The 25,622-nt window shown below is 39.2% G+C and overlaps 1 protein-coding gene, 1 non-coding gene and 2 pseudogenes across 2 annotated transcripts; 1 reads left to right on the forward strand and 3 right to left on the reverse strand.

The window, feature by feature from the left end:
- Positions 1-4,402: 4,402 nt before the first annotated feature.
- LOC100915706 lies at positions 4,403-15,350 on the reverse strand. The gene is made up of 3 exons (XR_004230029.1): positions 14,361-15,350; positions 5,693-5,808; positions 4,403-5,051 (listed from the first exon to the last, which is right to left on the reverse strand). It is a non-coding gene; the product is annotated as an uncharacterized LOC100915706 (transcript).
- On the forward strand, positions 10,832-13,159 carry LOC100932984 (serum amyloid A protein). Its single transcript, XM_003773572.4, has 4 exons — positions 10,832-10,941; positions 11,411-11,526; positions 12,613-12,751; positions 12,903-13,159. The coding sequence occupies exons 2-4, from the start codon at positions 11,424-11,426 to the stop codon at positions 13,033-13,035; spliced, it is 375 nt and encodes a 124-aa protein (XP_003773620.1). The 5' UTR covers positions 10,832-10,941; positions 11,411-11,423; the 3' UTR covers positions 13,036-13,159.
- A 372-nt stretch (positions 15,351-15,722) lies between the features above and the next one.
- Positions 15,723-17,167, reverse strand: LOC100933249 (annotated as a pseudogene).
- Positions 17,168-19,261: 2,094 nt separating this feature from the next.
- On the reverse strand, positions 19,262-23,803 carry LOC116419036 (annotated as a pseudogene).
- Positions 23,804-25,622: the final 1,819 nt, after the last annotated feature.

A 25,622-nucleotide genomic window follows, 5' to 3' on the forward strand; every position in this document is an offset into this window, starting at 1 on the left:
AAGACAATCTTAATTACACACCTGTCAGATTGGCTAAGATCAGGAAAAAATGATGATTGTTGAGGGGATGGAAAACTGGGACATTGATGATTTTGGTGGAGTTGTGAACAATCCAACCATTCTGGAGAGCAACTGAATTATAAAAAATTTCAAACTGTCAATTGATCCAGCAGTGTTTCCGGGCTTATATCCCAAAAGAGATCTAAAGAAGGAAAGGACCGTTTCAAATGTTAGTGGTACCCCCTTTGTAGTGGTTGAAACTGAAACTGAATGGATGCCCACAGTTGAGAATGGCTGAATAAATTGTGGTATATGAATATTATGGAATATTATTGTTCTGTAAGAAATGACCAACAGGATATTTGAAACCTGAGAACTTACACAACTGATGCTGAGTGAAATGAGCAGGACCAGGAGACTTATATACTTCAACAAAATATATGATGACCAGTTCTGATGGACCTCCACCCACAAGGAATAACCAAACTTTCCAATGGAGCAGTAATGAACTGAACCAGCTACCCCAGAAAGAACCTGGGAGATGACTAAGAACCATTCATTGAATTCAACCCTATTCATGCCCACCTGAATTTTTGATTTCCCTTTAATTGTACAAATTTCAGAGTCTGATTCTTTTGTACAGCAAAATAATGGTTTGGTCATGTTACTTATTGTTACTAATTTATATTTTAATGTAAACATCTACTGGTCACCGCCATCTGGGGAGGGGTGGGGGGGAAGAGGGAAAAGAAAAGAGGTTTGGCAATTGTTAATGCTGTAAAGTTACCCATGCATATAACCTGTAAATAAAAGGCTATTAAATAAAAAAAAAAAAAAAAACAGCTAGTGGGCCAAAAAAAAACCAAGAAGAAGAATTGACTGGTCACCTCCTGAAACAAGCATCAAACTGAGAGTTTCTAGATCAAAGAAAAATGCTGCAAGCAAACAAACAGAATGAAATAACTCAAATCCCAAGATACTTCACTCAGGATGACCAGTCAGGTGGGATACTTCACATAAGACTAATCAGCAACTACAGAAAAGAAAAAAATATCATGAAATACAATATAGACAATTCTCACTTTACATAAATTCTATTATGCAAATTTACTAATCTGTAGAGGTATTAGAAGGGCAGATATTGGATACCACAAACTGAGCATAAGGCTGTAGTTATGTGACATGCAGAAATATAGGGTGAAAGTAGCTAGCCAGTAAGCAGCTAAGTGGGTAAGAATTGAAACTAAGAGTTGGGAAGACTAGAGGTCAAATGTGATCATAGCATTTGTATCATAGCTATGTAACTCTTAGCAAGTAAGTCACTTAACCTCTGTCTGCGAATTTCCTCATCTGTAAAATGGGGATGATAATAATGATAATAACACTTACTTTCCAGGGATGTGAGGATCAAATTTAATAAAGTTTCTAAAGTGCCTTGCAAACCTTAAATCATCATATAAATTCTAGTTGTTATTATTGTTGTTGTTGTTGTTCTAAGTATTAAGATGAATAGGCCATCACTATTTGGTCAACATTTTAAAATAATTGATAATGGTACAAATACTGAGGGATTAACCCAAAGACATTAGACACTGGAGAATGGATAATCAGAGGTGGATTCCAGTGGTTCTTTATACAAGTAAAAGCCCCCAAAGGAGCAAAAAGAAAGAATACTGAAGGTAATAGTCAATAATCAATAAGGTTAGAGACTAGCATTAGCCATTGGAGAAAGGAAGGTAGATATTGGGAATAGCTGAGTATGAGAAATGTAGAATCCAAGCCATCAGTAGCAAAGAAGAACAGGTTACTGGGGGTTATGGAATTATTATATAGAAGAAAAATGTCAAGTGGAATAGCAATGGAGTGTTAACTGGAAGTCTATTCTGGGACTATATTTTTTCCCAAATTTTATTTTTATTTTTATTATTTTATTTTATATTTATATATATTTATTTTATATTTATATCATTTTATTTGTTTATATTACATTTTATATTTATATTTTATTTTATATTTATATTATTTTAGGTTTCCTTAGATAAATGCTCTTGGGTGACTAGGACATCAACAAAAATCAGGAACAGAGTGACTCAAAGACCAGGCTCAGACGGACTAGAAAGTATGATACCCATCTGGGGTTTCACAGGAGCTAGAATCAGGGTCAAAGGTATAGATAAGACTTACCCTGAGTATAAGAGATAAGGTCATTTTGGGTTAGAATGCTGTTTATTGAATGTCTACATGGCAGTACAATTTCAAACCCGGACCCCAGAGGATCCACAAAAAAGAGGAAGGAAACAATAGGGAGAAAGCAGTTCAAATTTGGGATCCAGGCCTTCTGGTCTGAAGTGATTGGGATCTTGCCATTCGGCCCCATCTGTTTTCCTTCTTTCAATTTTCTATTTTCAAAAGATGCCCCTTGTAAGAACCTCGCCATCACTGAAAGATAAGGAGTTTAAAGAAATCAGTAGTTTGTCTCTGGATTGTCCATCTGGTCTCCATCTCTCTCTCTCTCATGAGAAAGAGGGCAACCCAATAAGAGAAGATAGAAACCTGGCTGGTGGTACTGCCGTGCAATCGTGCACCCCAAAGCTGGGCTCAGGGATTAATTCTGTACTGTGCACAACTCAGCTCCTGCTAGGCAGCCTTTGCCTTCCAGAATCAGCCTAATGGAAAAAGGCTTAGAAATCCTCCTCACACGGCTAAGGAGGGAATTGGTTTTGCTTGCTTATACAAATTTGTAGTGGGTTTTTCTTGCTTTCTGAGGGGATGGAGGAAGACAAGGTGAGTGGGAAAGAATTAAAAAATGAAAATAAAATTAAGCTGCTTTTTAAAGAAAGAAATAATTTTCACTTAGTCTGTGCTAATGGATGATAATGCTATCTAATTGAACTGATTTACTCAGTACCATTCCAGACTACAAAAAAGTGTTACTTTACAGAATTAGGGGAAAAAAATAACAAAACTCATTTGGAGGAATGGATGATGACAAATCTCAAGGGAAGTAACAAAAAACAGTACGAAAGATGGAGGCCTACAAGTTCTAGCTCTGAAACTATGGTACAAAAGAATAATCATTATAACTCTTTCATACTGCTTTTTTTTTTTAAAGAAAAATTGATCAGCAAAACAGATCAAGTACACAAAACATAGATAAGTATAGCAGCTTAGTGTTTGGGAAAGGCAAAGACCCTGATAAGTGAAGTTGGATTTCACTATTTAACAAAAACTATTGGAAAAACTCGAAAGCAGCTAGGCAAAAATTTGATCTAGATGAACACATACACAGTGAGTCCTGAATGGATATAAAACCTGGGAATAAAAGTTCAAATAATACACAAATTGAAGGAAGGGGATACTTTTGATAATTATACCTTTCATAATTATGAAAAGGGAAAGTTTTGTACAAATCAGTAGAGAAAATAATAAAAGGTAAAAATAGGCTATGTCAATCATAAAGAATTGAGCGATTTTTGCACAAATAAAAGGGATGAAGGTAAATTAAAAGATTAACAGTTAATTGGGGGGGGGGGGAGGGAAGTCATTGTGACAAAAGTCTAATGTCCAAGATAATTGCAATACTCACTGAGTTACATAAGAACAAGTGCCCATGCTCAACAGATAAATGGTCCAAGACTATGAATGGAAAGTTCTCAAAAGAGAAAAAGATAACAGTAGTCATATAAAAAAAATTCCAAATCATAAATAGTAAAAGAAATATACATTAAAACAATTTTAAGACTCTACCTCATCTACATCACACTGGAAAAGATAACAAGAAAGGAAAATGATGATTTTGGGCTGGGCCATAGAAGGCAAGAAGACTAGTTCTCTGTAGATGGAGCTGTGAATTGGTACAGCCATTTTGGAAAACTACTTGGGTCTATACTCAATAAATGGATATAGACAGAAAATGAATAAACCAGGAAAATTGTTTATTCAATGGATACTACATTGTAAAGAGAAAGAAATTTGAAAAACAAGGGCCTCATCTCCACTCAATGAACATAGAAAACTCCAAAAGATCATGAGGAAATGTGCTTCTCACAGGTTGACAGAAAGCTAATGGGAAGAATAAGATATACACTCTCAACAAAGCAAATGTCTGTGTTAATTTAGCTTGACATTATTAATATGTTATGAAGGAAAGTTTTCATAAAATTATTGTCAAAGAAGAGAGTTCGAAAGAAGACCAGCTGATTTTTATTAAGCGTGAAAATGTGGAAATAATAGTTCAAAGGATTGTAGATGTATAACCTATATTAGATTGCTTGCTGTCTTGGGAAAGGGGAACTAAGAGAGGGAGGGAGAAAAAATAGGAACATAAAGTCTTACAAAAATGAACGCTGAAAATTATCTTTACACGTATCTGGAAAAATAAAATACTACTGAAAAAAACGAAAGAAGAGCAGTAAGATTGAAAAAAGAAAAATAGCATCAGTGAAGCATCTAAGAAAGCACAGAGGAAACAAAAGGAAGTTTATGGGTAGACCCTGACAACCAGGACAGTTTGGGGACTAACATATTGAATAGATAATATGCTTTTACAATCGGCAATAACAGAGATTCACAGTGACAGATAAAGACTTCCATTTTGTTATTCTTTCTATATGGAAATGTTCCTGTGATGGTGTCAGACAAGTTCAGAATAACTACAAATAAAAAATGCTTTAAAAGAAAAAACCAAATCCTCTCCACAAGCTGCCTCTCATTTGATGCAAGGTCAATACTGACAGCACATGAAGCCCTGGTGTTTTCCTCTGCTGCTCAGACAAGACTGATAGCCACCGCTCAGGAACCTGCTTTGGCCACTGGGAAACAGAAGAAGCAGCAGCCTCAGGAAGTTCAGCTTTTGAAGCTTCTGAGAGACCCCAGACAGGTCAAATATGCTCCATTTTCAGAACCATTCAAAAATTCATACCTGATCACTTCAGCTATCCAAGCCCCACCAGGTCCTCTCCAGGCAGCATCATAGTATTGGAAGTATTTGTCTGAATTTTTATAGTTGGCTTCCCGCATGTGCTGGTAGGCTCTCCACATGTCCGCAACACCTTGAGGGGCAGAGCAATGGCAGAGGCAGCCCGAATCAGAAGTAGGACTCTGGCAACATGAACCTGGCTCTAGTGGGGAGTGCGACTTCCCTTAGATTCAAGATTTTTTTGAAATGGATGGCATGGGAAAGCATCTCTTCCTACCATTGGTCCCCAGTGGAAATGACAAATCAAGATGAACCTTATAGCACTTCACTGGGCTAATATCTAAAATATTTTCATATTTTTTTATTCAAAGGACTCTGAAAACATAATTTCCCCCAGAAAATGTGGTATTTATCTCCTCTTTTATTATTGCTCCATTTCTTTCAGAGAAGATCCAGACCATTAAAATCCATCCTGAGTTAAGCAAAAGATTCATTCTTGTTTCATAACCATGCAATGCTAAATGCAGCTAAAAAATCTTTTTTTCCCATCAGGTGTGGGGTGGGGAGACAAGTGTTGAAGGACTATACCTACCAACCTTGCCTTTGCCATTGCTCAGGTACCAGAGTCTACTTCTGGCTGCATTTGGTCCCACCTCCCCCTTTTACTTTTCAGACATCTTCTTTCTGTGGATAAGACAATCTCCCTTCTCTCATCCTTCCCTGCTTATGCAAAGCAACTCTATCAAAAGTGACATGCTCTTCAAGAGCCCTTACCTAGGCAAGCCTGATTGAGGAAATCCACAGTGCTTTGAAACCAATTCTGGCTGTTGACACCCAGGACCAGGGAGAAGAGAAAGAGACTTGGGACAAGCTTCATTGCTTCTGTCAGGCTGGAAGAAGGAAGCAGATGGATGCTCAGGGAGACCTGCTAGTACTCATAAATCCCTTTTATTTTGGTGGGTTTTTTCATATTCCTTTTTCCACATTTGTGAAATCCTTTCTTTTTTTGAAGGAAGTGTTTAACATCTCCAAAGTTATTTGGACTGACAGCAACCCCTCCATTCTAACCAAGTTCAATCAGCTTTAAGGAAACCCCAAAGCCATGTGGAGAGAGAACCACTCAGCTTTTGGGGACTTGCCTCCCAATTTTTCCATTCTCCTGCAGAGGTCAGGTAGTCAGCAAGCAGCTCTCAGGAGGTGATCTATCAATCAATTCAATTCAATTAAAAAAAAACTATTTGACAGTGTGCTTGTTAGATGCCAGGTTCATCCCTATTTCTTGGAGATTAAAAAATTCACAAAAAGGAAGCGATCCCTGCTCTCAAGGTGATCAGTCACCTCCTACAGGTACATGAACAGTTTTGTTTAGTCCTAAAGCCACAGAAAAGAAAAAAAAGACAAAGAACCTGCCCACAAGGACCTAGACGTGAGAAAGGGAAGAGAAAGAAGGGCAGAGCCTCAAAGAAACAGAAGCTCACTTGAGGCTCCTTCTCCTTTCTCAGGTTGGTGGGGAGACTTAGCTCTGAGGCTTGCTGGGCATTGGACAGAGACCAAGAGTTGTAAAAATCTTTTACCATAAGGAGTGACTCTGTTGGCCATTTGTGGCCAGGGTAAGTTAGGGAATTCCCCCTTGAAATTTTTTCCGGGTTGCTTATAGAAATAAGTACTAAAAACAAAAATCTATTTTCTTCCCAGATTGCAAAATCTTTAATTTGGATACTTTGGATGATTTTCCTGTTTGCACAATTTCTTCCATGTTCAGTGCCATAGAAAGAAAAACAGAGCAAATGAATGACATAATGCATCAAACCAGACAATCACAGATACAGAATGTCATGGATGCATTGCAGTCTCTATGATTTATTATATCCAATCTAGAGGATATATATATCTATATATTTAGATAGACAAATAACTATGAGTAATTTTGGGTTTTTTATTGCTACTTTTATGGGGATTATTTGTTTTGTTTTGTTGTTGAGGCAATTTGGGGTTAAGTGACTTGCCCAGGGTCACACAGCTAGGAAGTGTTAAGTGTCTGAGATCATAATTGAACTCAGATCTTCCTGACTTCAGGGCTGGTGCTCTATCCATTGCACCATCTAGCTGCCCCTAAGGTTTTTTTTAAAAGCACTTAATACAGGTCTTCTTATTTGGACTTCACAAAAACTTCATGAGATACGTTTTATTTCCATTTTCTAGATAAAGGAACTTAGGTCTGGAGTGGTCAAACCCAGAGAAAATTATAGGTTTAGACAAAGCTCAACTGAGTTAAACTTCACTCATTTTCTAATTTTCATTTATGCCTGAGCCTTGGCTTCTGCTATTTCTTTTGCATACAAAGCTTCCTCCTCTCTACCTGTCCTTCAAGAGGCAGCCGATCTGCCACTTCCTCCATGAGACCTTCTCCAATTATTCCATTCTAAAGGAGTCTCTCCATACCTAAATCTTCCTGACTTCCTGAGGCAAACAAGAGGACTGAGTCTGTGTGTGAGCAGTTTCTCCATATGTAGTTGAAGAGACAAACATACATTTCTGCCTTTTTGCATTTAAAACCCCTCAGTCCTGGTTAACCAATTCTGTGTGACTCTGTGTGGAAGAAGGGAAAGAAAAGTCCACAGAGATCCAAGAAAATTATAACTTATTATCAAGGTTGTGTAAAAATTTTTTGGCTGAAAAGGGGTCACAAGTGGAAAAAGTTCAAGAAGTCCTGTCTACAGAATCCACTATCTTTCCTTTGATGAATATCTGCACCGCATTTACCCCACCCCAATATTCTTCTGTCTTATTTGAACTTTCAAAACCATCCCAACTCAGTTCTTTCAGTATTCCAGGATGTAGATCAACAAATTCATGTGATTTAAATGCGTCAAGAATCCATAGATACTCTTTCAGTATCTCTTTATATATTAATTGGGCACCATTTCCATAGTAACCATGTATTTTATGTCCTTTCCGGAACAAAGACCATCGTTCTCAACAGAAAACACAATGAAAAATTATTTAAATATCTCTTTTTTCTCTCTGCTCTCAGTTATCATTTCTGTTTTTCACATCTACCTCAATCCATTGTCACATTCTTTCTTTGATTTTGTTTTTCTCAGAAGATTTTTCTCAAAAGAAAGACTTTTTCTGGATAGATTGTATAACGTCATGGAAAAACCAAAGTAAAATGAGCCCTTGTGCTACTTTAGAATCCTGCATGACCCCTACTTGTCCTGTGTGATGAATAAATCCCTTAGTTTGTCATTCCAGGATGACCCAACAATTTTTCTAGTAATGTTCATTACCTAATCTGGTACACATCTTATATTTATTGTAATATAAGATGTTCAACAAAGTCAGGTGATTTAAATGCATCAAGAGTTCACAGGCACTCTTTCAGTATCCCCTTATATATTAATTGGGCACCACTTCCACAGTAATCATATATTTTATGCCCTTTCCAGTTCAAAGATCATCATTCTCTACAGAAAAAAACAATGAAAAATTATTTAAATGTTTCTTTTTTCCTCTCTGCTCTCAGTTGTTATTTCTGTTTTTCAAATATACCTCAATCCATTGTCATATCCTTTCTTTGATTTTGTTTTTCTCAGATTTTTCTAAAAAGAAAGACTTTTTCTGGATAGATTGGATAATATTATGGAAACACCAGAGTAAAGTGAGCCCTTGTGCTATTTAGAATCCTGTACGACCCCTACTTGTCCTGTGTGATGAATAAATCCCTTAGTTTGTCATTCCAGGTTGACCGGACAACTTTTTCCAATAATGCTCATTATCTAATCTGGGACACATCTTATATTTATTGTAATATAAAATGTGCACCAGAATAGGTAACAACCCTTGTCCCTTATGTAACATTTTTAACTTAACTCATGGGGTTCTTTTTTAAATTCAAGTTCAAAGTGAATATGTAAAATTTTTAGTTAAAAAAAAAAGTTCTCTGAGAGCAACTGAATTTGCTAGGGTCACTCATTTCTGAAAGGGCTTGTCCAAGATTCTTGGGTAATCTTTGGCCCTGGTAGCAAAAGGTAAATAAGCAAATATTTAATTATTTCCAGTAAGCCATGAAACTAAAGATTTATTGTGTCACTATTCCAGCTCTTGCCAAGGTTGGAGTTAAGGTATATTGGCCTAGCTGGTGATTAGAGAAAGCCCTAACAATTCCATTTCAGGAAAAGGTAAAAGTCCAAAAAAGGTCAGCAGATCTCAATAATGGGCACCAAAGAAAGAGAACATGGTGAATAAAAGACTGGAATCTGGGGACTTCATCCCTTGATATATCATTATCAGATGGAAAAATGCAAATGACAGACTAATATTATTGATAACAACAATGTTGATGCACAAGTTGATTCACTGTCAGAACTAATAACCTATTCAAAAATTGCCCATTAAGGTAAATAATGTTTATACTCATAGAATAATGTCAGTTTAATATTGAGTGAGAAAGTAATACAAATTATACTAATCAGAAACACCAATCATGATTTTTTTTTCTCTCTGCTTCCCTTGACCTGAAATAAACCTATTACTTCCCTGAATCAGAACTTTGAAACAGATACTGGCAACAAAAATCTAGGCTGTCTCAAATAATGAAGTTTATAGCTTATGTCCATTGAGGCAATAAGCCAGAGAAGTGAAAATGTTCCTGGTACTGGCAAAAACAAAAACAAAAGCCTTTTCATTAAAACATAGTATTTGGTTGTGGTTTTTAGAAAATAAAATGATGTGGAAATGTAAAGAGAGTTAGCCAATATGAGCAAACCGACCTTTTTGAAACTGATGCTCATCATCATTGAAATGCAAGTTTCAGGGGAACAATCCTGCGAGTTGTGTCTAAGTCATGCAGAAAGAAGGTAGAGTGACCTAGATGGACCCCAAAGTGCCAGGACTGGAAGGAGATTAAAGGCAGTGGCCAGATCAGAGAGTTGAAAGTGATAAGGGAATACAGAGAGCATGTGAAGCACTTTGAAGCTTTTCCACAAGTGGGAGAAATAAGAGCCAGCATTAGGGAATCAGGCCTTTGTTAAGAGGTATGGCCAAGCTCAGGAGCCAGGGACAGCCTTCCTTCCTTCCAGCGCTGTCTGAAATGATTGCACCATTTTCCAATTCCTGCTCGAAATTAGAATATGCAGCTGACACATACCTTCCTCTCCCAGTCCCTCTACATTAAAGTTTCTATTGACCACATCCCCTCTGGGAACTCAATGGTGCTACTGGGCCCTGGAGCCCATGATTAACTTGGTGCTGTTGATAACCACAACCACTCTCATGACCAGGAGTAATCACAGTTAGAGCCACATGGAAGGGAGGGCATTTTATCTGGGTCTCCAAGGATGTTCTAGACAGGGAGGAGGGAATTGTCAGAGATATGACAAGAGGAAAGGTCCAGGCACTAGAATATGCACATTGCATTATGAGGGATGGTGGGATTGGGGAGCACATCCAGATGGCCTAAAAAATGGGAAATCAAGTTATGGGTGTAGGTTTACTTATGGGCTCAGACTATGGAGGCTGAATCCTTATCAAAAATGATCCACAACCAGAGATTTTTAAGTAGTGTCTTCTAGCTCATGGAACTCTGCTTCCTCAGGAAGATGAAGAACTAGACAAAGCCTATCTCCCTCCCCCCAAGAGATTAAAAAGTGGACTACAATCACTGCAATTAAATAACAGAAATGGAAGGTGGAATAGTACAATCTAATATTTTATTAATATTAATATAAGAAAAATATTCATATTTTTATTTGGTATTGATAAAATGCAAGTCTAACTAAAAATTGAAGAAAATATGCACATTTTTAAAAAAGAGTCAAGAAATCAAAGGTTTTGGTTGTGCAATCTGGAAAGATGCCAATGTGGGAATCTCCAAAATTTCAGTGTTCTGTTTTTGAAGCTGGCTTCCTATTGGTTCCTTTGAATAATGGACTTGGATAAATAACAGCCCTTTCCTCCACTAAAGAGCTGCAGTCTCCCCTCAGCTTCCCTACAGATCAGGAAGGAAGAGAGAGAGAACACACGTGAGTTCAAATCTCCATGAGGCATTTTCCTCTTCTATTCTCAATAGATCCTTTTCTTTTTTTTTTCAACTTGATTTAAAGATCCTCATGAGCAGGAACCATGTTTCATGATTCCTTAGCATTAGCAACAAAAAAGGCTCTCAATAAATGGCATGCCAAATGGCTCAGTGAGCCTCTGTTGGACAGCATGAAATGGGGAACAAAGTCTAGTGAATTTAGCAATGACCCCAATAAGCTAATAGAAATGTGTCTCTCTCAGAGTTGGCTCATAGTGGGTGGTAAAAATGGGTGAAGGGTGAGAAAGAATTTTCCATAAGGTGTTTCTAGATTTTCCAAATGCCAAATAATTGTAATTTAAATGAAAACAAAAGAAAATGAGAAAGTAGGCTCCTTGGTCTTAAAATATTTGTCACAAGGGAAGTGATGGGCTTTGCTGTCTCTCCCTGATTATCTTCTTCCTAAACTACAGCCCATCTGACCAGATGAAGCTCATCACGGTCATCCTCCTCTTCTCTGTGCTCTACTGTGTTCAGAGCAAAAATTGGCTTACAGATTCTGCAAGATTCCTAAAGGAGGCTGGTCAAGGTAAGCTCTGTCTGTAAAACCATGAGCTCTTTCAGTATCCCCTTATATATTAATTGGGCACCATTTCCACAGTAACCATGTCATTTTCCAGTCTTAATATTTATCAAGGTGGCAGGGAAATCCAGAGGAGTTGCGTTCATATTCTGCTTCTGAAACCACTGTCTCTGTGATCCTGGGCAAATCACCTAACCTTTGAGTGCCCAGACACCTCTCCAAGATGAAGGTCTAGAGCAGGTGCCAGTCCTTGTGAAGGAGAATTTCCCACCACAAGTTCCCCACTGGGAACAATGACTGGACAATCCAAGCCAGAGCCTCGGTGCTTCAGGGCTTGGTAGTATCAGTATCCGAGTTTATCAGAGGGGCTCTGCTGCCCAGCTTAAGAAAGAGGACCACCAGGATGGGCTTGTGTTCTACACAAAAGCAGGCCTCTTCTCTGAAAAAGACCAAGGACAGGAATGAAGAGAAGTTGCAATGAAATACAGAACCTTGTACCAGGGCAGCGGAAGGTTTTGGGCAAATGGGGCCGACCCTAAATGCAAAGAGTCTATAGTTCCATACACCAGCCATACAGGTTATAATGAAGAGATAGATTAAGATACACATGGATACTAGTCAATATTTTTTGTTGTTTTTAATTAGCCTTTTATTTTCAAAATACACACATGGATAATTTTCAACCTGTTCAATATTTAAACCGGGGCAAAAATGACAAATTTTGAATTGTATTTTCAAATTCAGTGTTAGAAATGCTAAGTTTTATTTTTTTTTTAATAATGTAGGTAATCTATTTCCACATACTATTTCCATGAGTATCATCAAACTAGGGAGAGGCAGCCAGGAACTAGGGAGAGCCCAGGAAGATCAATCTTTTTTTTTCTCCTGAGGCAACTGAGGTTAAATGACTTGCCCAATATCACACAGCCAGGAATGTTAAGTGTCTGAGGCCAGATTTAACCTCGGGTTCTCCTGACTTCAGGGATAGTACTCTGTCCACTATTCCAACTAGCTACCCCAATACCAATCTTTAAATCTGAATTTATATGATTGGTCTACCTTCCAGTTTGACTCAAGGAAGTCTTTTTCTAGGTGCTGGGGACATGTGGAGGGCCTATCGTGACATGCGTGAAGCAAATTTTAAAAATTCAGACAAGTACTTTCATGCTCGTGGGAACTATGATGCTGCCCGGAGAGGACCTGGTGGGGCTTGGGCAGCCAAAGTGATCAGGTAATCAATCCCCATGTCAGCTTTCCTTGAATATGCAGAAGATGAAACTCCATAAAAACTCACTATGGGATGATATTTCCTTCTCCTTTTCCATATATCCCCTAATACAAAATCTGTTGCTTCATCTATTTTCTACATTCCTGTTTTCCAGTGATGGCCGAGAATCATTGCAATTTGGCAGCAGTGGCAAAGACTCTGATGCAGACCAATATGCAAATGAATGGGGCAGGAGTGGCAAAGACCCCAATCATTTCAGGCCCCGTGGTCTGGACCCCAAATACTGAGATGACTTGTTCCCTCCTCTTTTCCCCTCCCTGCCCTCCTTTCTGTGCCACCTGGATGGAGCATCTGCCCTCTCTGTTTTAGACTCATGCTTTGTATTCAATAAACATCCGAGCAAAGAATGAAGCTGTTTCGTTCTATGTGTGATGAGCTTGATAATGGTCGGGAAGCAAAGAGAGCAATGGGGGAGGACTGGAAAAATTGTGAGAATCCTAGAAACCAAAGTTTGCTTCAAATGTAATGAATGAGTCTGTGGTGTGACTTCTGGGAGTGGCTGAAACAGAATATTGATGGAAATCATAAAAAGTAAGGAATAGAGACTTCCTTAGAGATAGGAAAATGAAAGAGGATAAAGGAATTGGGTTCTTCAGAATCACAATGAAAAATCTGGATTTGAGATTTTATAGAAAAATATTAGAAATACACATTATGGGACAGCTAGATGCCACAGTGGATAGAGCACAGACCTTGAAGTCAGGAGGCCCTGAGTTCAAATGTGATCTCAGACATTTAACACTTACCCTGTGTGAGCCTGGGCAAGTGTCTTAACCCCTACTGCTTTGCCAAAAAAATAAAAAAAATAAAAAATAAAACAAAACAGAAATCCACAGTATCTCTAACTTCCGCTTAACCCCAGAAAGCTAAGAAATTTAATAGTGACCTCTTTTTAAAATTATTCTATTTCCTGTACTGTGAATCTGGGCATTTTATATTTTTATAATTATTCTTTCATATTATTTAAATTGCCAATTTTATTTATTGGAAAGGGATTCCCGATAATTGCTTTTGTTGCTTCCTCATTGGTTAGGAATTCACTTTTCTCCCCAGTTTTGACATTATTGATCAGACTTGATATTCTCCTCGGTCTACGTTTTCCAGGACACCATTCTCTCTCTCAGTTCTCTCAGTCCTTCCCTCCTCGGTCTGTTTGCTGGACCCTCTTCCCATGGCTGTCCCTCAGGTCCCACATCTGTTCTGTGCTCTCTTTTCTTCTCCTTTGAGACTACTTCATTTGGGGATCTCATCAGGTCCTTTAAATTTAATTATCATCCCTGTGCTGATGAGTCTCAAATCTATGTTTCCCGCCCTAATCTCTCTCCAATGTCCCATCTCTTGCTACCTTTTAAACACCTATAAGCCATATCCTAAATGGCCCAATTCTAAAATTGAACTCATTATTTTCCCCTCAAACCCTCCATCCTTTCAAAATTTCCTGTGACCATCAGGGGCAGCACCACCCGTGCTCCCACTTGAGGGGTTTACCTTGACATTTCACCGTCCCTCACACCCTCTATCCGATGTGTCACAAGAGCCTATAGATTTTTACCTTTGCAGCATCTCTCAGGGACGCCCCCTTCTCTCCTCTGACCCTGCCATCTTTAAATACTTAAAGCCTCCGGCGCCGGTCTTTATCATTTCACGCCTGGACAACTGCAATAGCGATGGTCAGTCCGTCTGCCTCAACTCTGGCTTTACTCCAACCCATTCTCCTTTCGGCTGCCGAAGTGATTCTCTAAAGCCGAGCTCCAAATACGTCGCCGCTTTCTCGGTCCGCCCCAAAGTTTGCCTCCAAAAACAAAGAGGGAATTCTCCCTTAAGAACCGAATGAATATGGAGAGTAATTGGGGGCAATGAAGGGGCCGGGCTAGGCGGGTTGCCATGGAGATTTGGCCAGCTGGAACGCTCTGCCTGAAGACCCTCCGAGCATGTGCGGACTTGAAGCTCCGGCCCACGGGGGCGCGGCGGCAGCTGGACGGGGCGGAGTCAGGCAGGTTTGGACAGAAAGACCGGGACCTCAGGCGCTTCCCCACCCCCACCTGCAGCCCGCCCTGGGACCCGATGAAAGTGGGGAGTAATGGGAAGCAACGAAGGTGCCTCAGTTTTCCCAGACGACAGGCTGACAGGCTAGAGCGGGAGGGACCTCAGGTCCCTGAACCCGATCCCCTTTTTTCACAGCAGTCCAGAGGTTAAAGGGCCCCCGAAAAGGGGCCGTCCCGTTCCTCAGACGCTCCACGAGCCCGTCGCCGATATCAGCTTCCCCCGTCCTGGGGTCTCCTCGGCCCGAAACTGGGGCAGAGGTTCCGGGAACTGCCCGTCAGCCAGTGGGTATCTGAGGTCCAATCTGACCCAGGTCTCCTCGGCAAATGCAAGCACCGAACGCTGGTCAGCAAATGGAGGCTCCTTCCGCTGCCTAAAGCCGGGCTCCCACCGCGTCCCAAAGCGCATCTCCCGCCTCTCCTTCCCTCGGGGCCGAGAGAGACGCGCTTGAAAGGGAGAGATTCATCTCCTTGCTCCCCCAAAGTTATCCCCGTGTCCCCCCCCCCACGCCTCCTGAGAGACAGCGCTCTGAGCCAAGCCCGACGCCGAGCCGGGCTGTGCCCCCTTTCCGACAGTCCCCAGGCTCTCCTCTTGTCTGTTGCTGAAAAACAGTAGCCAAAGGAATCGCGGTGTGTGGGTCTGCCAGAGACTTCTCTGCAGTGTCCGCCGGGTTAAACCCTCCCCTTTCCCAAATCAGATCCCGGGTGGGAGACGCTTCTAGGACAGTAAACCAGCCTGAGCCAAGACAGTGTTAGCAGGACGGTGAAGGAACTCTGAGAAGCATTGAGGAGGCCCTGGAGAGGTTAAGCTTAGAGAAAACACAGAGAACACAGCTTTAAAAAAAAAAAAAAAAAAAAAAAAAAAAATGAAAGTCTGTTAAATGAAAATCTTCTTACACACCAAATAGTCATAGTGGAACTTTTCATGGTAGTGAAGAACTGGAAACAAAGTAGATGCCCATCAGTTAGTGAATGGCTAAAAGCACTGTGTGCCTGAATTTGATACTATAAGAAATGACACATATAATGAATATAGAGAAGCAGCAAAATTATTTAAATGAATAAAATAAGCAGAGCCAGAAAAACAATATACAAAACGACAACAATGTAAATGGAAAGAACTGCTACAAAATAATCAGTACTGAATGCTGCAAAACTACCAAGAACTAGCTTGGTCTCAAAGAAGAAATACAATAAGACAATTTCTTTTACTCCTTAGAAGAGATGGGAGGTTCACAGATGTGATATAATGTATGTAGCCAAATTTTTAAAAATATATCGATCAGTTTTGCAGAATTATTATTTTTTTTTTACAAAAAATTCTTTATTATGACTCCTTACCAGGGATCCTACATAAGGTAAGATTCAGACAGGTGATTGAAGTAAATGACCTCCAAACTTGTTTCTGATGATAGGATCCTAACAAGAAAAGTATGAAGTTCAGTAAGAGACATGGTCTGATTCTATAAACACCGTACCCTTAGGAAACGATTTCTTGAGACTTTGGTCCTATTTACACAATTGTAAAAATAGGGTCCATGTGATGACTGGTAGTTGCCACAATAGCCTGACCTTTCCCGGGTTTCTTGCCTTCCACTTCATCTCCATAAAGCAGAGACTGCAGGTACTTAATGTAAGTACTTGATGGCGGCTCTAAGGGTTTCAACTTTACTGAGGCGCTTCTCCAGATATTCCTCAGGCAGGTGATGACGGAGCTGGGCATAGCCTTCATTGACACACTTGACTCTCTGTCTCTCCCTTTCATTTCTTTTCCTGATGAATGCTGGACCATAGGAGTAATCACATCTTCCATAAGAGGGATACGGCATCTGAAAAAGGAACGAACAAGGATCTCCAAAGTTTTCCACAATCAGCTGGTCAGTTGCAAAAGGAAGCACTGGCAGGTCTTCAGAGGAAGGGGATGGGGCAGGGGCTTCTGGACAGAGGTGGAAAGTGACAACTTTCCAGGGGGTTCAGTAGAAAGACCGAGTGAGCTGCATGTGGGGAGAGTCATTGATATTGGGCAATTTGTCAGTCAGATTTCAGTAGTTCTTGCTATCCATTATTCTCTTTGTAACTTGAAAGTATAAACAAATGTGTTATTTCATCCAAAATCATTTCAAATAAATAACATAACAATAAGCCAAATTACAGTTACAGATCTTCTAGTTCTAGACCGGGTTCTTTCCACTACACTATGCTCCATCTTCTGTCACCCAAAAGAGTTATTTTCTTAAGGTGCTTCTGTTATGTGGGCTGTTCAGCATTGCTTCTTATCATTTTGAAACCAGATAATGTATAGCATTTTCAGAGAAATAAAGCAGTTATATACCATGCAAAATCCATAAGGATAGTGGGGTTGTTGTAATTCTGATAAGTGAAAAATTAGATTCAAACTGATAAATTAGAAGGTATTTACAAAAAATACCACAGGATTTTCAAATATTGATTTACAAAAATGCTACTTATATACAACTTGACATCCAAACTGTTGGATAAACTGAAGTACATCTAACTATATTTAGTTTTCTCCTCATTGATAACAAAGGCACAAGGCACAAGTATCCTGTCTCAGAGTGTTGTTTGTCATGTTATTTCTTTCAGTATGAGAATGTCGTCACCAGATTACTGTATTTTGCCATGACTTTCTACCAGCATACAAAATTTTGGAGTTGGAAGCAGCTTTAAAGGCCCAACCCATAGTGAATGTGAACTAAATATGTTCTCTATATTTCTAACTCTTAAGTTCAGCTCCCAGAACCTACCATCTCCTGAAGCTGCCTATTCATTTGAATTAGAAAGAAATTTCTTCTTACATCAAATCGAAAATTGTCCAAAGGTTGGAAACGACTGTGAATTTATTGGATCTCGACTAGTGATTTCATCAGTGTCGTTTTTCATTTGTAACTTAAATCCATGCTTGTCAAAGACCAAGTTGGGGTCCAGGTCTTCTTGACTCCAGAGTTGGTACTTTATCCACCACACCAAATTATATCCTTGTTCTATATTGCTCTAAAAAACCCAGGTATTTTTTTTATACATACTACTATCCAGTTTTATCTTCTCTATGTAAGCTTTCTTATACAACTCAACTGATGCTGCACCAGAACCACTTCTCTGCCAAGAGTGTTGCATGCAAAAATGTTTTCTTTATATCCCAAAGAGATATTAAAGAAGGGAAAGGGACCCATATGTGCAAAAATGTTTGTGGCAGCCCTTTTTGTAGTGGCAAGAAAGTGAAAATTGAGTGGATGCCCATCAGCTGGTGAATGGCTGATTAAGTTATGGCACATGAATGTAATGGAATATTATTGTTCTATAAGAACTGATCAGCAGGATGATTTCAGAAAGACTAGAAAACATGAACTAATGCTATGTGAAGTGAGCAGAACCAGAAGAAAGTATACTTAGTAATAACAAGATTATGTGATGATCAACTGTGATGGCAGATATTGTATGTCACAAAATGAGCATAAAATTGTGGTTATGTGACATGAAGAAACAAAAGATGAAAGTAGCTAGAAAGTAGCTTAAGAATTGGACACAATGTTGGGAAGACCAGAGGTCAAATTTGATCATAGCATTCACTAGCTATGTTATTCTTAGCAAGTAAGTCACTTAACCTCTGTCTGCCTGAATTTCCTCATCTCTAAAATGTGGATAATAATAATAACACTTACTTTCCAGGGATTTAATAATGTTTCTAAAGTGTCTTTTAAACCTCAAATCATATAAATTCTAGTTGTTATTGTTGTTGTTCTAAGTATTAAGATGAATAGGCCATCACTATTTTGTCAACATTTTAAAATAATTGGTAATGGTACAAATACTGAAGGAAAACCCCAAAGATACATACGTTGGAGAATGGATAATAAGAGATAGATTCCAATGGTTCCTTATACAAGTAAAAGTCCCCAAAGGAGCAAAGTACTAGAAAAAGAATACTGAGGGTAATAATCAATAATCAATAAGGCTAGGCACTAGGATTGGTCATTGGAGAAGGGAAGGTAGATATTGGGAATAGATGAGAATGAGAAATGGACAATCCAAGCAATCAGTAGCAAAGAAGAACAGGTTAATAGGGGTTTTATGGCATTATTATATAGAAGAAAGCGACAAGTGAAATAGCAATGGGGTGTCAACTGGAAGTCTGTTGGGAACCTCTATTTTCTCCAAAAATTTTATTATTTTATGTTTCCTCAAGATTTATCACAGAACACTTTGGACAAATGTTCTTGGGTGACTAGGACATCAACAAAAATCAGGAACAGAGTGATTCAAAGACCAGGCTCAGATGGACTAGAAAGTATGATGCCCATCTGGGGTTTGACAGGAGCTAGACTCAGGGTCAAAGTGTCATAGATAACAGACTTACCCTGGGTATAGAGAGAGTCAGGCAGGCTCATTTTGGGTTAGAATGCTGTTTATTGAATGTCTACATGGCAGCAGCTACAACTGTGTGCACCCAGGAGGCTCTTGACTCCCAGAGGATCTCACAAAAATATGAGGAAGGAAACAATAGGGAGAAAGCAGCTCAGTATTTGGGATCCAGGCCTTCTGGTCTGAAGTGATTGGGATCTTTGCCACTTCGGCCCCACCTGTTGGCTTCCTGGTCTTTCAAGGTATCTTCTATATTTCGGCCGAAGATGCCTCCTTGTAAGAACTCTCGGCCATCACTGAAAGATAAGGAGTTTAAAGAAATCAGTGGTTTGTCTCTGGATCTGTCCATCTGGTCTCCATCTCCCTCATCTCTGATGAGAAAGAGGGCAACCCAATAAGAGAAGATAGAAACCTGGCTGGTGGTACTGCCGTGCAATCGTGCACCCCAAAGCTGGGCTCAGGGATTAATTCTGTACTGTGCACAACTCAGCTCCTGCCAGGCAGCCTTTGCCTTCTAGAACCAGCCTAATGGGAATAAGTGGCTTAGAAATCCTCCTCACACGGCTAAGGAGGGAATTGGTTTTGCTTGCTTATACAAATTTGTAGTGGGTTTTTCTTGCTTTCTGAGGGGGTGGAGGAAGACAAGGTGAGTGGGAAAGAATTCAAAAATGAAAATAAAATTAAGCTGCTTTTTAAAGAAAGAAATAATTTTCACTTAGTCTGTGCTAATGGATGATAATGCTATCTAAATGAACTGATTTACTCAGTACCATTCCAGACTACAAAAAAGTGTTACTTTACAGAATTAGGGAAAAAATTAACAAAACTCATTTGGAGGAATGGATGATGACAAATCTAAAGGGAAGTAACAAAAAACCGTGGGAAAGAGGAGGCCTACAAGTTCTAGCTCTGAAACTATGGTACAAAAGAATAATCATAACTCTTTCATACTACTTTTATTTTTTAAAAAATGTTGGTTAGTAAAACAGATTAAGTACACAAAATATAAATAAGCATAGCAGTTTAGTATTTGAGAAACCTAAAGATACTAATAAGTAGGGTTGGATCTCACTATTCAACAAAAGTTGTTGAAAAAACTGGAAAGCAGGTAGGTAGAAATTAGATCTAGATGGGGTGGCTAGGTAGTGCAATGGATAGAGCACGTGCCTTGAAGTCAGGACGACCTGAGTTCAAATTTGATCTCAGACACTTAACACTTCCTAGCTATGTGACCTTGGGCAAATCACTTAACCCCAATTGCCTCAGAAAAGAAAAGAAATTAGATCTAGATGAATACTTTACAGTACATATACAATAAGTTCCAAATGGATATTAAACCCAAATTATCACCAACTCAGAGGAAGATGGAAAGGCATACCTTTCATAATCATAAAAATTATGGAAACATAATTTGTGCAAGAACAAATCAGTAGAAAAATGAGAGAGAAAATAAGCTATTTCAATTGTAGAGAATTGAACAATTTTTGCACAAACAAAAGGGATGAAGCTAAATTAAAAGAGAAACAGTTAACTGGGGGAAAAAGTATTTGTGACAAAAGTCTGATGTCCCAGATAACTGCAATACTCACTGAGTTACATAAGAACAAGTGCCCATGCTCAACAGATAAATGGTCCAAGACTATGAATGGAAAGTTCTCAAAAGAAAAAAAGATAACAGTAGTCATACAAAAAAATTCCAAATCATAAATAGTAAAAGAAATATACATTAAAACAATTTTAAGACTCCACCTCATCTACATCACATTGGAAAAGATAACCAGAAAGGAAAATGATGATTCTGGGCTGGACCATAGAAGGCAGGAAGACTAGTTCTCTGTAGATGGAGCTGTGAATTGGTACAGCCATTTTGGAAAACTACTTGGGTCTATACTCAATAAATGGATATAGATAGAAATAGAATAAACCAGGAAAATCATTTATTCAATGGATACTACATTGTAAAGAGAAAGAAATTTTTAAAACGAGGGCCTCATCTCCATTCAATGAACATAGAAAACTCCAAAAGATCATGAGGAAATGTGCTTCTCACATGTTGACAGAAAGCTAATGGGAAGAATAAGATATACACTCCCAACAAAGCAAATATTAATTTAATTAATTTGCATTAATTTAGCTTGACATTATTAATTTGTTATGAAGGAAAGTTTTCATAATAATATTGTCAGAGAAGAGAGTTTGAAAGAAGACCAGCTGATTTTTATTATGCGTGAAAATGTGGAAATAATGTATAACCTATATCAGATTGCTTGCTGTCTTGGGAAAGGGGAACTAAGAGAGGGAGGGAGAAAAAATAGGAACACAAAGTCTTACAAAAATGAACGCTGAAAATTATCTTTCCATGTATCTGGAAAAATAAAATACTACTGAAAAAAAAGAAAGAGCAGTAAGAATGAAAAGAGAAAATAGCATCAGTGAAGCATCTAAGAAAGCACAGAGGAAACAAAAGGAAGTTTATGGGTAGACACTGACAACCAGGACAGTTTGGGGACTAACATATTGAATAGATAATATGTTTTTATAATCGGCAATAACAGAGATTCACAGTGACAGATAAAGACTTCCATTTTGTTATTCTTTCTATATGGAAATGTTCCTGTGATGGTGTCAGACAAGTTCAGAATAACTACAAATAAAGTGCTTTAAAAGAAAAAACCACATCCTCTCCCCAAGCTGTCTCTCATTTGATGCAAGGTCAATACTGACAGCACATGAAGCCCTGGTGCTTTCCTCTGCTGCTCAGACAAGACTGATAGCTACTGCTCAGAACCCTACTCTGGCCACTGGGAAACAGAAGAAGCAGCAGCCTCAGGAAGTTCAGCTTTTGAAGCTTCTGAGAGTCCCCAGACAGGCCAAATATGCTCCATTTTCAGAACCATTCAAAAATTCATACCTGATCACTTCAGCTATCCATGCCCCACCAGGTCCTCTCCGGGCAGCATCATAGTTCCCCCAAGCATGGAAGTATTTGTCTGAATTTTTATAGTTGGCTTCCCGCATGTCCTGGTAGGCTCTCCACATGTCCTCAACACCTAGAGGGGCAGAGCAATGGCAGAAGCAGCCCGAATCAGAAGTAGGACTCTGGCAACATGGACCTGGCCCTAGTGGGGAGTGAGACTTCCCTTAGATTTAAGATTTTTTGAAATGGATGGCATGGGGAAGCATCTCTTCCTACCATTGGTCCCCAGTGGAAATGACAAATCAAGATGAATCTTATAGCACTTCACTGGGCTAATATCTAAAATATGAAACAAAGGACTCTGGAAACATAATTTCCCCCTGAAAATGTGGTATTTATCTCCTCTTTTATTATTGCTCCATTTCTTTCAGAGAAGATCCAGAACATCAAAATCCATCCTGAGTTAAGCAAAAGATTCGTTCTTGTTTCATAACCATGGGGCTCACCAATGCAGCTAAAAAGTCTTTCTTCCCATCAGGTGGGGGGTGGGGAGACAAGTGGGGAAGGACCATACCTACCAACGCTGCCATTGCCATTGCTCAGGTACCAGAATCTATTTCTGGCTGCATTTGTTCCCACCTCCCTCTTTTCTTTGCAGACATCTTTCTGTGGATAAGACAATCTCCCTTCTCTCATCCTTCCCTTCTCATGCAAAGCAACTCTATCAAAGGTGACATGTTTAACTGTGCATACCCTTTGATCCAGCACTGTTACTACTGGCCTTATATCCCAAAGAGATTTTAAAGAAGGGAAAGGGCCCTGTATGTGCCAAAATGGTAGTGGCAGCCCTGTTTGTAGTGGCTAGAAACTGGAAACTGAGCGGATGCCCATCAATTGGAGAATGGCTGAATAAATTGTGGTATATGAATGTTATGGAATATTATTGTTCTGTAAGAAATGACCAGCAGGATGAATACAGAGAGGCCTGTAGAGACTTACATGGACTGATGCTGAGTGAAATGAGCAGGACCAGGAGATCACTATATACTTCAACAACAATACTATATGATGATCAATTCTGATGGACCTGGCCATCTTCAACAATGAAATGAACCAAATCAGCTCCAATGGAGCAGTGATGAACTGAACCAGCTACACCAGTGAAAGAACTTAGGGAAATGAGTGTGAACCACTATGTAGAATTTCCAATCCCTATGTTTTGTCCACCTGCATTTTTTATTTCCTTCACAGGTTAATTGTACATTATTTCAAAGTCCGATTCTTTTTGCGCAACAAAATAACTGTATGGACCTGTATACTTATATTGTATTTAACATATACTTTAACATATTTAACATGTATTGGGCAACCTGCCATCTGGGGGAGGGGATGGGGAGAAGGAGGGGAAAAGTTGGAACAAAAGGTTTGACAATTGTCAATGCTGAAAAAATTATGCATGCATATATCTTGTAATTAAAAGGCTATAACAAATAATAATAATAATAAAATAATTTTAAAAAATAAAAAAGGTGACATGTTCTTCAAGAGCCCTTTCCTAGGCAAGCCTGATTGAGGAAATCCAGAACACTGAAACCAATTCTGGCTATTGACACCCAGGACCAGGAAGAAGAGAAAGAGATTTGGGACAAGCTTCATTGCTCCTGTCAGACTGGAAGAAGGAAGCAGATGGAGGCTCAGGGAGACCTGCCAGTACTCATAAATCCCTTTTATTTTGGTGGGGTTTTTCATATTCCTTTTTCCACATTTGTGAAATCATTTGTTTTTTGAAGAAAGTGTTTAACATCTCCAAAGTTATTTGGACTGACAGCAACCCCTCCATTCTAACCAAGTTCAATCAGCTTTAAGGAAAACCCAAAGCCATGTGGAGAGAGAACCACTCAGCTTTTGGGGACTTGCCTCCCAATTTTTCCATTCTCCTGCAGAAATCAGGTAGGCAGCAAGCAGCTCTCAGGAGGTGATCTATCAATCGATTCAATTCAATTCAAAAAACTATTCGACAGCGTGCTTGTTAGATGCCAGGTTCATCCCTATTGCTTGGGGATTAAAAAATGCACAAAAAGGAAGCGATCCCTGCTCTCAAGGTGATCAGTCACCTCCTACAGGTACATGAACAGTTTTGTTTAGTCCTAAAGCCACAGAAAAGAAAAAAAAGACAAAGAACCTGCCCACAAGGACCTAGATGTGAGAAAGGGAAGAGAAAGAAGGGCAGAGCCTCAAAGAAACAGAAGTTCACTTGAGGGTCCTTCTCCTTTCTCAGGTTGGTGGGGAGACTTAGCTCTGAGGCTTGCTGGGCACTGGACAGAGACCAAGAGTTGTAGAAATCTTTCACCATAGGGCATGACTCTGTTGGCCATTTGTAGCCAGGGTAAGTTGGGGAATTCCCCCTTGAAATTTTTTCCGGGTTGGTTATAGAAATAAGTGCCAAAAACAAAAATCTATTTTCTTCCCAGATTGCAAAATCTTTAATTTGGATACTTTGGGTGATTTTCCTGTTTGCACAGTTTCTTCCATGTTCAGTGCCATGAAAAGAAAAACAGAGCAAATGAATGACATAATACATCAGACCAGATAATCACAGACACAGAATGTCATGGATGCATTGAAGTCTCTATGATTCATTATATCCAACCTAGAAGAGACATATATATGCGCATTTAGATAGATATAGATAGATACATAAATAACTGTAATTTTTTCTAAATTGCCATATTTATGGGGGTTTTTTTAAAGCACTTAATACAGGTCTTCTTATTTGAGCTTCACAAAAATTTCATGACATACATTTTATTTCCATTTTCTAGTTAAACTCAGGTCTGGAGTGGTCAAATCCAGAGAAAGTTAAAAGGTTTAGACAGAGCTTAACTGAATTAAACTTTACTCATTTTCTAATTTTCATTTCTGCCTGACACTTGGCTCCTTCTATTCCTTTTGCATGCAAAATTCTTCCTTTCTACCTGTCCTTCAAGAAGCAGCAGATCTGCCATTTCCTTCATGAGGCCTTCTCTAATGATTCCATTCTAGAGGAATCCTCCCCTTTCCTAAATCTTCTTAACTTGTCCTGAGGCAAACAACATGATGGAGTCTGTGTGTGAGGTGAATATCAAGAATCCTCTCCATATATAGCTGAAGAGACAAACATACATGTCTGCCTTTTTTGCATTTAAATCACCCCATCCTGGTTAACCAATTCTGTGTTATTCTGTGTGGGAGAAGGGAAAGAAAGGTCCACAGAGATCCATGGAAAACATCGGGGGTCTTCTAAGCTTGTCCCTCTCACGTTTCTTAGGTTATGTGGGACTCATGTGGTACGTTCCTCTCCTTCTATATCTCTCCTGGTTCAGGTTTAGCTCCTGGACTGCAGCAGAGCCAGAACAGAGAGTATGTGTCAGAAATGATCTTTCAGAAAGCATCCCAAGCCCCACTCTGCCACAGAAAGAACCTCCCATCCATCACC

The sequence above is a fragment of the Sarcophilus harrisii genome, chromosome 6 (genome assembly GCF_902635505.1).
Source record: "Sarcophilus harrisii chromosome 6, mSarHar1.11, whole genome shotgun sequence".
Classification (NCBI taxonomy): Eukaryota; Metazoa; Chordata; class Mammalia; order Dasyuromorphia; family Dasyuridae; genus Sarcophilus; species Sarcophilus harrisii.